The 11,045-nt window shown below is 39.4% G+C and overlaps 1 protein-coding gene across 3 annotated transcripts; it reads left to right on the forward strand.

The window, feature by feature from the left end:
* The first annotated feature begins 387 nt into the window (after nt 1-387).
* On the forward strand, nt 388-7,155 carry si:dkeyp-97a10.2. Of its 3 annotated transcripts, none has more exons than XM_042424521.1 (6): nt 388-414; nt 1,232-1,288; nt 2,004-2,366; nt 4,334-4,573; nt 6,414-6,510; nt 6,814-7,155. In XM_042424521.1, exons 2-6 carry the CDS (start codon nt 1,237-1,239, stop codon nt 6,872-6,874), a joined length of 813 nt encoding a protein of 270 aa, XP_042280455.1. In that variant the 5' UTR covers nt 388-414; nt 1,232-1,236; the 3' UTR covers nt 6,875-7,155. The 3 variants fall into 3 exon arrangements, with proteins under 3 accessions (XP_042280455.1, XP_042280453.1, XP_042280454.1); XM_042424519.1 differs by lacking the exon at nt 388-414 and adding an exon at nt 442-726 and having other exon boundaries at nt 1,229-1,288; XM_042424520.1 differs by lacking the exon at nt 388-414 and adding an exon at nt 442-726.
* Nucleotides 7,156-11,045: the final 3,890 nt, after the last annotated feature.

Here is an 11,045-nt window from a genome sequence, read left to right on the forward strand (position 1 = left end):
TACAAAGCCCATTTCATAAGACAGAATTCCAACATTGTCACTAGTTTCCCTTCAAAAGAATACCATTGCATTTTATCTCTGTTTACCAACAGTGCAACAACAGTGGTGTGAAAATCAAAATCGAACATGCTGCATTGTTGTGGGAGCATGTGCTTGGACACAGGTCAGAGAAAGGGAGTGTGTGTGTGTGTGTGTGTGTGTGTGTGTGTGTGTGTGTGTGTGTGTGTGTGTGTGTGTGTGTGTGTGTGTGTGTGTGTATGTGTGGAGGGGAGGGGGGAGTGTCCGGGATAAAGAGCACTGATTTAACAATGGAAAGTTCACTTATTTAAAGCACAAAGCAGAAAGAAGCCTTTACTGTACAGGAAAGAGGGGAAGTCGGGGCGGGGAGGAGGAAACTGGACGCTTGAAAACAAGGTGACGCCTACGTGACTCACTGACTAGACCTGAAGAGAAGAGAAAAAGGCCAGACAGAGGAGAAAGTCCTCACACATTTAGCTGTCCTTCTGTTTCATGTCAGTCTAGTGCTGCAGTAACGGCTGCGGATCTGGTACTGTCATCATTAACTAGATTGTTTCTTACAATGCAATGGCAAACGTTTATATTGTTTTACTTTGGGCCATAAATCAGCTTGCAGAGTGAATTGCGCTGCACCTTAACCTCTGGGAAAGTAAAACAGAGTGGAAGAGCTCTGTCTCGGCTTTATTGTTTGTCTCAACTTTGCAAAAGGTAGGTGAATTCCGCTCTGGGGGTTTTTTGATGTGGACGACTTCAAGGTAGACTGCAAAGGGAATTCCAGGTTATATTTAATGCATGCAGGTTGGGTTATGTTCCTGCACTGCTATCAGCATTTCCTCTGTGTTTTGTTGTAGCAGCTGTGCTTGAGGGGGTTCATTTTAGTTTTGGCAACAGACCCCGTCCCTGTTTTGTTCCAATTTCGAATTCTAGTGCAGTCTGCGCTGCCAATACTGTTGTTCTTTGGATACTTCACAAATAAATTAAGAAAAAAAAAAAAAAAAAAAAGAATACCCTAAACATTTGGATTACATTTTTTATAGGAGGGACATGTTGGTTTAATTGGTTTTGCTTTCATTTTAATTTCACATTTTCTCTGGAGGTGGTGTTATTATTCCTACTGCAGTGGCATCCCTGCTGCATGAGTACAGAGGAAATAGTGTGCTGTTGCTGAGGTCATGGACAAATTCCTCTCTCTGTTCTCTGTCTACATCAGCAGGTGTTATGGATCTACAGTATTTCCTGTGCTGGAGAGTTGCCCCACTGCTTCTCTTGAGTAAGGATTTTTTTTATTTTTTTGTTGTAACCACAGTCTTAATGATTTTTGGGTAAAAAAAAAAAAAAAACATGCTTGAAAACTACAGGAGGAAAACAAAAATACAATACAGAAAAACAGCCCCACTCCATAAGACAGTTGCATATTTGTATTCTCTGAAGACACAAAGAAAGATCACAGCAACATTTAGATGAACCTGGATGCCAATGTAAAGGAACTGGGGTTTTCCTTAAATTGCATTTTGCGTTAATTACCACACTTGCATCATTTGCATCCCCTCCATCCTTTGCCTATCAAGCCACAGCACGGTGTAGACACATGATTAATACTCCTTGTGGTAAATGCACAGAGGCCTACCAGGTCCACTGCAGTTTTGACACAGATTTTAGGATATTGATGTGGTTTGATGGATATCACATTAGGCATGGCTGTCATGCGCTATAAATCATCTGTTTGACATTGTTTGATGGAAACTGGCCATACATATTCATAAAGTACATGCTGAGGACGGAGATAAAGTATTATGCCATTGTTTGTTTTATTAGCTTTCCATTCTACCCAAACAATGAAAACCTTTCAAAAGCCAAAAGGTCAAAACTGATGAATATAAAATACTCATCCTGTCCAGCTGAATAGAAATGCATACTGTATGAGGCATGTAAGCACCAGACAGTGATGAGTATGCAATAACAAATGTCCCCATCTCTGTCCTCAGTGCCATGTGGGCTCCAGTGTATGTCAGTGCACATCCTCAATGAGGGGCCCGTCTATGTAATCCCCGGCTCCAGTCTGGTTCTCCGGGCCCGGATCGAGTATGAAACCCTGGAAGAGGTCTCCACGGTAACCTGGGAACGGGAGCCCGAAAGTGGAACTCCCAAGAAAGAGACACTGGCTACGTGCCCTAGCGGAAGCCCCAAGTGTGCTGTAACAAGGCCAAGCGTCCGTGTGAACGTGGAGCAGCAGGAGATGACACTTCAGATCAGTGAATACCGCAGAGCAGACAGCGGCGTGTTCGCTGTGACTGTGACAGATCACGCAGGAGCCAAGACCACTGCACACTGCATTGTCAGGGAATATGGTAGGTCAATGATATACAGCATGTGAAGGAATTTATTGTGAAGTTTATTAGTCCACGTTATAGTAGTACTGAAGCAGTTAATCGATTTATCAATTGATAAAATTGGTCAGCAATTTACTAATCAAGTAGATTAACTTAACACTAAATGCACTTTTTTTGACTTAGTACATAATGTTCATAGTCACACTATCACTATCCTGGTCCCCATTTTATAGTCTACATCCTAGTGTATACAACAGAAGTTGCTTTCCAGTATTTTGTCCTCCAGATCAGTGGTTCTCCAAGTGGGGTCTGGGGACCCGCAGGGGTCCATGAGAGGGTTCCAGGGGGTCCCCAGCAAAAAGGGGAATAATTTATTTTCACTATAATTCCTATTTTCACTATAATTCCCCTATAATTATAATAATGTATGACTATTTTGGTCATGGGCTTCATACATTTTCTGTAATAAAACATCTAAAAACAAAAGATCTTATCAGATGGGGATCCATGGTCTAATTTGTGTCACTTTAGGGGTCCTTGACGTGAAAAAGTTTGAGAACCACTGCTCTTGATGCCCCAAATATGTGAAAAAATCTATGACATTACCTGGTACTCCCCGCCCCCAAAGTGTGAGGCAATGTCGTGTTGAATGCATTTGTTCAATCTAAAACAGAATATTAAATTGCTCTTTATGTAATTTATCAAATTCAAATGCCAACATTTGAAAGTGCCAGATTATCCAATGTGACAATTTGCAGTTTTTTTCTGAGCACTTTAAGGAATTACCTAGTGGGTAATTCCTTAAAGTGCTCAGGCTTAAAAGTTGAGGTTTAAAAGGTGCATTTTCTTTACCTTGGAAACAATAACCCCTTTGGATCCCTTTGTTTTTTTAAACTGTTTTTCAGCCTAAATAAAATATGGGAAGACGAGTCAGGCTATGTGACATTGGAATTACCATTTGTCCTCATTTCTTGGCATTTTATGGAGTAAACAGTCATTAATCGCAAAAATAAGGCAAAAGATTTAAAATGTCAACAGATTTAGTGTCCCTTAAAACGTCAGGCAGACTATTCCAGGGGTTTGGGGGAGTAATTAACGAAGGCTGCCTTTTAGTTCGGACTTCAAGAACAGTCAAGAGGTTTGAGCAGCACATGAACTGTACATGATTCTGTCCTCCACAATATGTATGGGCAAGGAAAAAGTCATACATTAGAAAGGTCAGTGGATGTTGGGGTTGTTAGAGGCAGCCAAGAGTAACAAAGTGTAAATACTGTTTTCCTGCAACATTTTGAAAATCTCATGGAGGCAGTTTCTGTAGAAATGTGGTCTTCGATAAATCTCAGAGTAATGATATAAAAAGCAGAAATATTTCAAATACTCATCAACTGACTATGTTCTGGCCTTTCTAGTGTTAACACTAACAATTACTAACAGCACAGTATAATGAATGTGCTTTAATTTCACACCAGCAGGCATTGTTTCTCTCTGATGGTGGATGTCTCATTTAATAATGAAACACGTGAAATTAAATTTGCCTAAAGGCTTTGTTTCTGTGCTTCTAGATGATTCCGGTCTCGTCGTAGCTCTCTAGTTTTCCGTCAAAGCTTCTTTGCTTTAACTCTCATCTGTCTGCTCCAACACTATCAATTCATCAGCTCCACTCCTCTCTACATCTGCTCTCTCAGCTTCCAGGGTTTTCCATCATCCAATTCTCCTACATTATGCCTCTCTGGTCTCATTATTGTCTCTGAAACTGAGCCAGTTTCTCTTGACAGCGTTAAACGTCCCTCATGATTCTTTGTCTTAGACCCTCTTGGACAGCCATGCGCCATTATTCTTATTTTATAACAGATAAATGCCCACGGCTGAGCACTTCACATGTCACCATCATCTCCTCTTGTTTCTGCTTGGCTCTGAGTTTTTTACCTCCGTTCTTATCGCCTCTTTTCACTCATATCCCCACCTCTGTTCGTCTGTCTTTCCAGAGGAAGTGCACCACGTCTCGGTCAGCATCAACGTGTCTCACTCATTGCTGGTTTGCGGCGAGGCCTGGGGGACTGACCCCCACTTCAGCTGGCTCCATGAGAGGGTTGCCATCACCAAGTCTGTGGGAATGGTCTCCAAAGATGGAACAACATTGTTTGTGACCATGGCTCCCATTTGTGGCCACTTCACCTGCATGGTCAGCAACAAGCGGAGCCACAGTTCTGCCACCTACACTGCAGGTTCGAGTTGACTCTTACATCTGTGTTCCTCTGTACCTTTGCATGAAACCATTAACACTGCTCTAATGTGTAACCTAAGTGCAGCAGTAAACCTTACTCTAAGTTGACCTAGATAATAATATGATAGAGCTAAGGGCTCGCTTGTAATGACAAACCTACAGATAATTATCACCCGACTTTCCCTCAGCTCTACAGAGCATTTTAGTATCTTTAAGCTCATTGTTTTGGATTCAGGACAGCAACTTCACAGTTTTGGTTCACTCATTGCATCCTTTCCAGGTGCAGGCAGCTGTTTAAAGCAAAAAAGCTCAAAAAACCTCTAGCCGCTACAGAAAGGCAGAGTTAGCGGCTACCTGGTGACATAGTGGAGCATTTAACAGCTAAAGAGCCAGATATTTTTCCAGAAGAGCTGCAATGATTACTTGATTAATAGTTGATTACATACTATTTGATTGATTAATCATTTTGAGTAATTTTTTAAGAAAAAAAATCCTCAAATGTTCTGGTTCCAGCTTTTAAATGTGGATATTTTATGGTTTCTTTAGTCCTCTATGATAGTAAACTGAATGTCTTTGGGTTGTGGACTGTTGGTTGGCACAAAAGACGACATCTGTGGATGTCATCTTGGCTTTTTGGAAACAGCAATCAACATTTTTCACCCATTTTCTGACATTTTATAGATCAAACAACTAATTCATTAATCGAGAAAATAATCCACAGATTAATTAATAATGAAAATAATTGTTTGCAGCCCTACTCACAAGTTGGTGGAGACCAAAAATTATGCTAAAAGAAGAGTTACATGTGTCTGCTGGATGTGTACCTTTTCCTAACACATTTGCCATATCAACTTTTTCAAGGTGATGATATGTCAATGTTGTGTGTACAACTTACCACAATTCCCCCAAGTGACGAAAGTACAATCTTGAGGTACTTTGTTTACACAAGTATTTCTATTTTGTGTTACTTCTAGGCCACAAAATTTCAGTATTCTTTCTACTTCATATTCATCTAACAGACACTTTGTACATTTTACATATAAAAAATATGTTCAACCAATAGTGTGCATGCAAATAATTTATTGTAATTGATTAAACTACCCAGTAAGGATTTAAAATTAACTCCATCACAACCAGCTACAAAAGTATACATGCTGATTACACCTTAATGCATCAGTCATATTGATCCAATTATACATTATATAATATAACACTCTGAAAGTGCATAATGAGGACTTTAAACTTTGATTCTTTAAGAACATTTCCATAATACTTGTGTACATTTGTAAGTATTTTCTGCATTAATGTAGAGATGTACATTTATGCAAGTAAAATTTGTACATTTGCAATGGAGTATTTTCCAATTGTAGTGTTGCTGCTTTTACTTAATAAAATGATTTATATTCTCTGTCCTCCACTGACCTATCTAAGCTCATTGACATCTTATTTAAAGTCAGTTCAGAGCTCAGACTTTGTTATAGCATGCCTTGCGTCGATCCGAGCCGTGTCCTGATTGCACTTTGTTCTGTGTATTGTATCACTGGCGGTGTTTCAGTGATAAAGGATTTTCCACAGTACAATCAATAAATCACTACCGTCACTACTGCTACTGCTGCTCCCACTGCAGCTAAACAGGCGAAACAAATGCAGTTCTTTGTATCTGCCATGAGACGTGATGATCCAAAGACGGCGTATTTTAGGATACATCCTGTTAGCTGTTGCTGCTTTAGTCTTCGGTGACTGTACAGACTTGTTGCAGTGAACCTTTCAGCCACGTCAGATGACCTTTGGTTGTTTTTTTTTTCCCCCCTTCCGTCGGGTGTCTTTGTCCTGCTTGACAGCACCTTGTGAGACAGAGAGCAGAGGGACAACGGCGGCTGTAGTGTGTCTGGTTCTCCTGCTGTTGTTTGGAGGAGTGCTGGCTTTTCTGCTGTGGAGGTACAGTAAAGCACATACATACTGGCAGGCAACAACACAAATCTCATTTCAGGCTATTCTGATGATAAAGCCATACGCTGAGAGAAAATAAGACACTGCTTGTAGGCCAGAAAAAAAAATAACTGTGGATACAAAATGCAAACAACAAAATACTACCCAGCGTCCTCCCACATGAGAAGTGACACACATGAGGCGTGACAGGCCAGGCCGTGTCTGCTGACAAAACAATTGTCATGTTTACTCGAGCCAGTGTATGGTTTGTCACTGCTGTTTGATTTAAATTGGACACTTGTTTCTTTTCAGGAGACACAGGCACAATAACAGAGGAGAAAGGCTGCATGAACATTTGGATGACACCATCTGAAAAAAGGCCCAAACACTAAAAAAAAAAAAAACAACAAAAAAACACTTCTGTTACTCAAGAGGTCTCAGAGAGGAGAACTGGAAATGTAGTGGACTATGAGGGAGGAACTTCCTGTCCTGTGAGCAGTATGACCTTACACTGCAGTGGAACAATGTGAAGAGTGAACTGCTTGCTGGCTAGTTGAAACATATCTAAAAATGGATATTCAGCTTGAAGTGCCAGCGATGTCTTTCCACTGCCTCCTGCTGGACTGTGTATTTAATAAAATAATCATTTTGTAAGCTCTCTCTCTCTCTCTCTCTCTCTCTCTCTCTCTCTCTGCATTGAATTCCTGCATATAATGTGACCAAAAAAAAAACAAAAACACACACTGATTCAACACTTAACTAAATCTGAAAAAAAACACACAGTTTAAGTTTGAAAATAAATTAATTGGTTGCCTTCAGTCCATATGATCTTAGACACTGAACTTGCCATTAGAATGATGTGCATTTATTTTAACTGTTTACAACAGTTATTGAAATTAGGCTTAATTGTATGTAGAAAAGGTAAATTACAAATATGGTTCACTTGTCAAGAGAAAAAAAAATGCAGATCTTTCCCCCAAAATTGTTCAGAAAAATATATTTTGTATAATTTTCTTTGTCACTTTTAGAATACCAGCACATCTAAGTACATAGCACTTGTACAAAAATGCATATAGTACATGAAAATATGCAAAACCTGCAATTATGGATATATAATCAGGAAATTCAACTATTTATGTATCATTTTTCTTTCCTGCATTATAATACTTTGGGTGAATTCAGCTCCAGTTTGACTCCAGGAGAATCTGTGCATGAATTGTATGTTGTAGATCTCAAACTTAAATCCTCTGCATTGTTTGTTTTTTTGCTGATTTGGTGTTTAATGCAGTGGTTTCAGTTTGCTGTGAGCCACAGAGGATCCAACTGTGTGACTTCAAAGGATCACCTTTTTTGTTTTTTTCCTTCTTCTTTTTTTTGCTCCTTGCAGTTTTCTTTGTGTTTATCCAGAAAGTGCAGCTTGTGTGTGAAAGATAACCCTGTGGATACATTATCACCTACACTGGCAACATTAACTTTCACAGTACACCCATCACACTACAGAAGAAATGAACCCTCTCACCTCCAACAGTGTTATTGCTGTGCTCAGTGGAGCTACATTGGACCACATGGAGGAAACTAGACCAGAGAGGCAGAGGTCAAATAGAGGACGAGTTAGATCAGATGTGGGAGGAAAAAGCAAATCGAACATCTGCCACAGAAGTTTAGATGTGCCTTCGGGAGTTCAGCCAAAAGATCCGAAGATTATTTCTCCTTTCTATGCTGATATTTTGAAATATATCAAAAAGGGAAGACACTCTATTTATAGCTACAAAAGCCCTCACTATTGCCAAAACTTTAAAACTGATACAGGAATAGTAGATACAGCTTATAGCTCCCTGAGGCTATATCCCAAGGTGGGGAAGACAATGATGAAATATCATGCCTGCCCTCTAAATGCACCTGTCCTATATGAAACAAGAAGTCTCATGCAGGTCTACTAAAGTTGCAAATGTAGGCAATATATGAAACATACATCAAAAGACTGGAATGTGTGCACCTTATCCTTCTGGTATAAGCATTAAAAAAGAGGGCAGAACATTTCTCAAACAGCTCCCTCGCCCAGATTTGTGCCAAAATCCCTTCTGTCACAAGCTCATTAGCACTGCTCCCATTATAATGGGAGTCTACCGTGCGCCCTCATGTGCCTCCTATCAGACTACAGAGGAGATGGAGGAGCATTAGAAGCACATCCATCATATGTGGCTGAACCTGCAAGCCACAGAGCCTCCTCTGAAGTTGGACCAAACTGGAAAGAAAACTTATTTAGAAAGAAAATCTTACTGCTTATGTAAAGCAGAACTTTCTCAAAGATATGTGTGTGCAGTTACATTAGCTATAGAAACAAGTAGGTTTTATGGTCCTGAAGACCTTTAATTGATTCAATTAGGTGAGACTGACGATTAAGTTAATTTAATGTTTTATTGTAATGATGTTAAGTTACCCAGTGGAATTTCTGACCTCTTGTAGCACTTTTTTTTACGAGTGGGTCCTTGTTTTGTTTGTCTCGTACACTATTCCAATGATCTACAGGTGGTTGTAATGCGCCAAGAAATGCAGCAATGCGCTAACAAAGGCAGGGAAGAAGAAGACTGCAAGCTAGTAAACATGCATGTAAACAACGCAGGATTTAAAACTCATAGGAAGGAAACGCATTCAGCACTTTTGTTAGACCTCAAGGATACATGCAGTGCATTTTGGTGAATAACACTAAATCTTTTGTTTGTTTACAAGAAAACTCTACAGGGCACCTTTAAGGACTACTCTTATCATACTAGTGTACCTCCTTGTTTTATAAATGGGGCAGTACACAAGTTGAAGCAGCTGCAGTGCCTGTTTGACCAAAGCAATGGTCAGTGCTGCAAACCCCGCCCTCAAAGTTCTTGTACTTTTGGAAAGTGAGAAGTGACTCTTTGGGGGGTAAAACAATCTCCCTGGAACTTCATTTAGACCCTGGTTCCTCCAGTGTTAATGCAAGTAGAGGAACTGAGATCCTCAAAAGGTTCTTAGTCCTCCGGGGAAAGGCTCCTGTGATAGAAACGCGGCTTGAGTAAAATGTCCTTTATTTCTGGTGAGTTCTTCTGCATTTATTATAAAAAGCTTGAGTTAGATTTTAGGACGAGAGCCTTTCTGTGGTTGATTTTATTTGAACAGTTTGGGACAGAAGTTCTTTGTTTTCAATGTTTTGTTATATGTAAGAAGTTGTGTTCTTGTCTGCAACAGTGTTTTTAGTGTCTTATGAGTCAGTGTGGGCTGGGTAAGATAACAAAACTGTATGTGCATGAGTCAAAAGAATTAAAAAGCAAAAATGTCAAATATTAAGGTTAGAATGTGTTGGCTTTTACTACAAACTGTGGGTCAGTATCTTCACAAAAGTACCAAACTGGAGCCAACTATCTAGAAAGAAAAAGGTCAAAAATATTAAAAAATGATTTTACTCTGTAACCTGGCAGTTACTCCACAAAGCTGCTATTGTTGAAAACTAAATAAATAAATAAATCCATAATAATCATAATAATGTGATATTAGTAAACTGTCATGGTGTAGACTGGAGTGGGTACTTTCTCATTAATTTTGCAGCAATATATCCATCAAAAATTTCTCTAAATAATGAAACTCATTACAGATGCATTGCCAGACTCTGAGGACTGACAAGTGTACAATAACTGAATAATGGCTGGAAAAAGACTGTTAGAACGGTCCGTCATAATTCACACAGTCCATAAAATAGAAATGATTGTCTGTTGATGCCTGACAGCTCAATATTATCTTATCACCATCTCTTCAGTGATGTGACACACACGCACACACACAAAATAGCGGATTCATAAATTCAGATTGTTGTTCGTGGGATGTATTGTTCTCCGTGCAGCTGTAAAGAACAGTGCACTGATCCATGACACATTCATGAGAAACATCAGCGGCCAGTTTTCCCCCTGTTGACCCCAATTATTCAACGTGACTCTGTGCATTCCAGCAGTGTTGTTCTTATCACAGTTGGATTTCCTTGCCAAAATTATTCATACTCATGTTTACACAGATAGGAACCAGCGAAGGGCCAACAAAAGTGGAATGACTGGTCTGGTATGACTGTGTCAGGGGATGGGGAAAACATGACCAGCTATTTATACAGATGGTAATTTCACAATCTAACCATGTTGTTATTAACATCTTGAGCTCTAAGCAGTAGTTCAATGTTTTATCAACCGATTTGATTATCTTAGCTTAGCATAAAGACTGCAAACAGGTGGAAACAGCTAGCCTGGCTCTGCATATAACCCCATCTAAAACCATAACTTGTCGTTTTTACACTTTGGTTTATTGTACAGATTAAATAAATAAGATATAACGTGTTAAAAAGTAAGTTTTAGAGGTGCTAGTTTAGTTGTTTCCCCATGTTTCCAGTCTTTATACTAAGCTAACCACCTTCTGGCTGAAGCCTTATATTTACCAAACACACACAGAGATAAGCATAATTTTTCCAAAAATGTCAAATTAATTCTTTAAAGTGACTGTCATTTTGGCTAAAATGATAAAAAGATGCTCAG

This window comes from Thunnus maccoyii, chromosome 10 (genome assembly GCF_910596095.1).
Source record: "Thunnus maccoyii chromosome 10, fThuMac1.1, whole genome shotgun sequence".
Taxonomy (NCBI): domain Eukaryota; kingdom Metazoa; phylum Chordata; class Actinopteri; order Scombriformes; family Scombridae; genus Thunnus; species Thunnus maccoyii.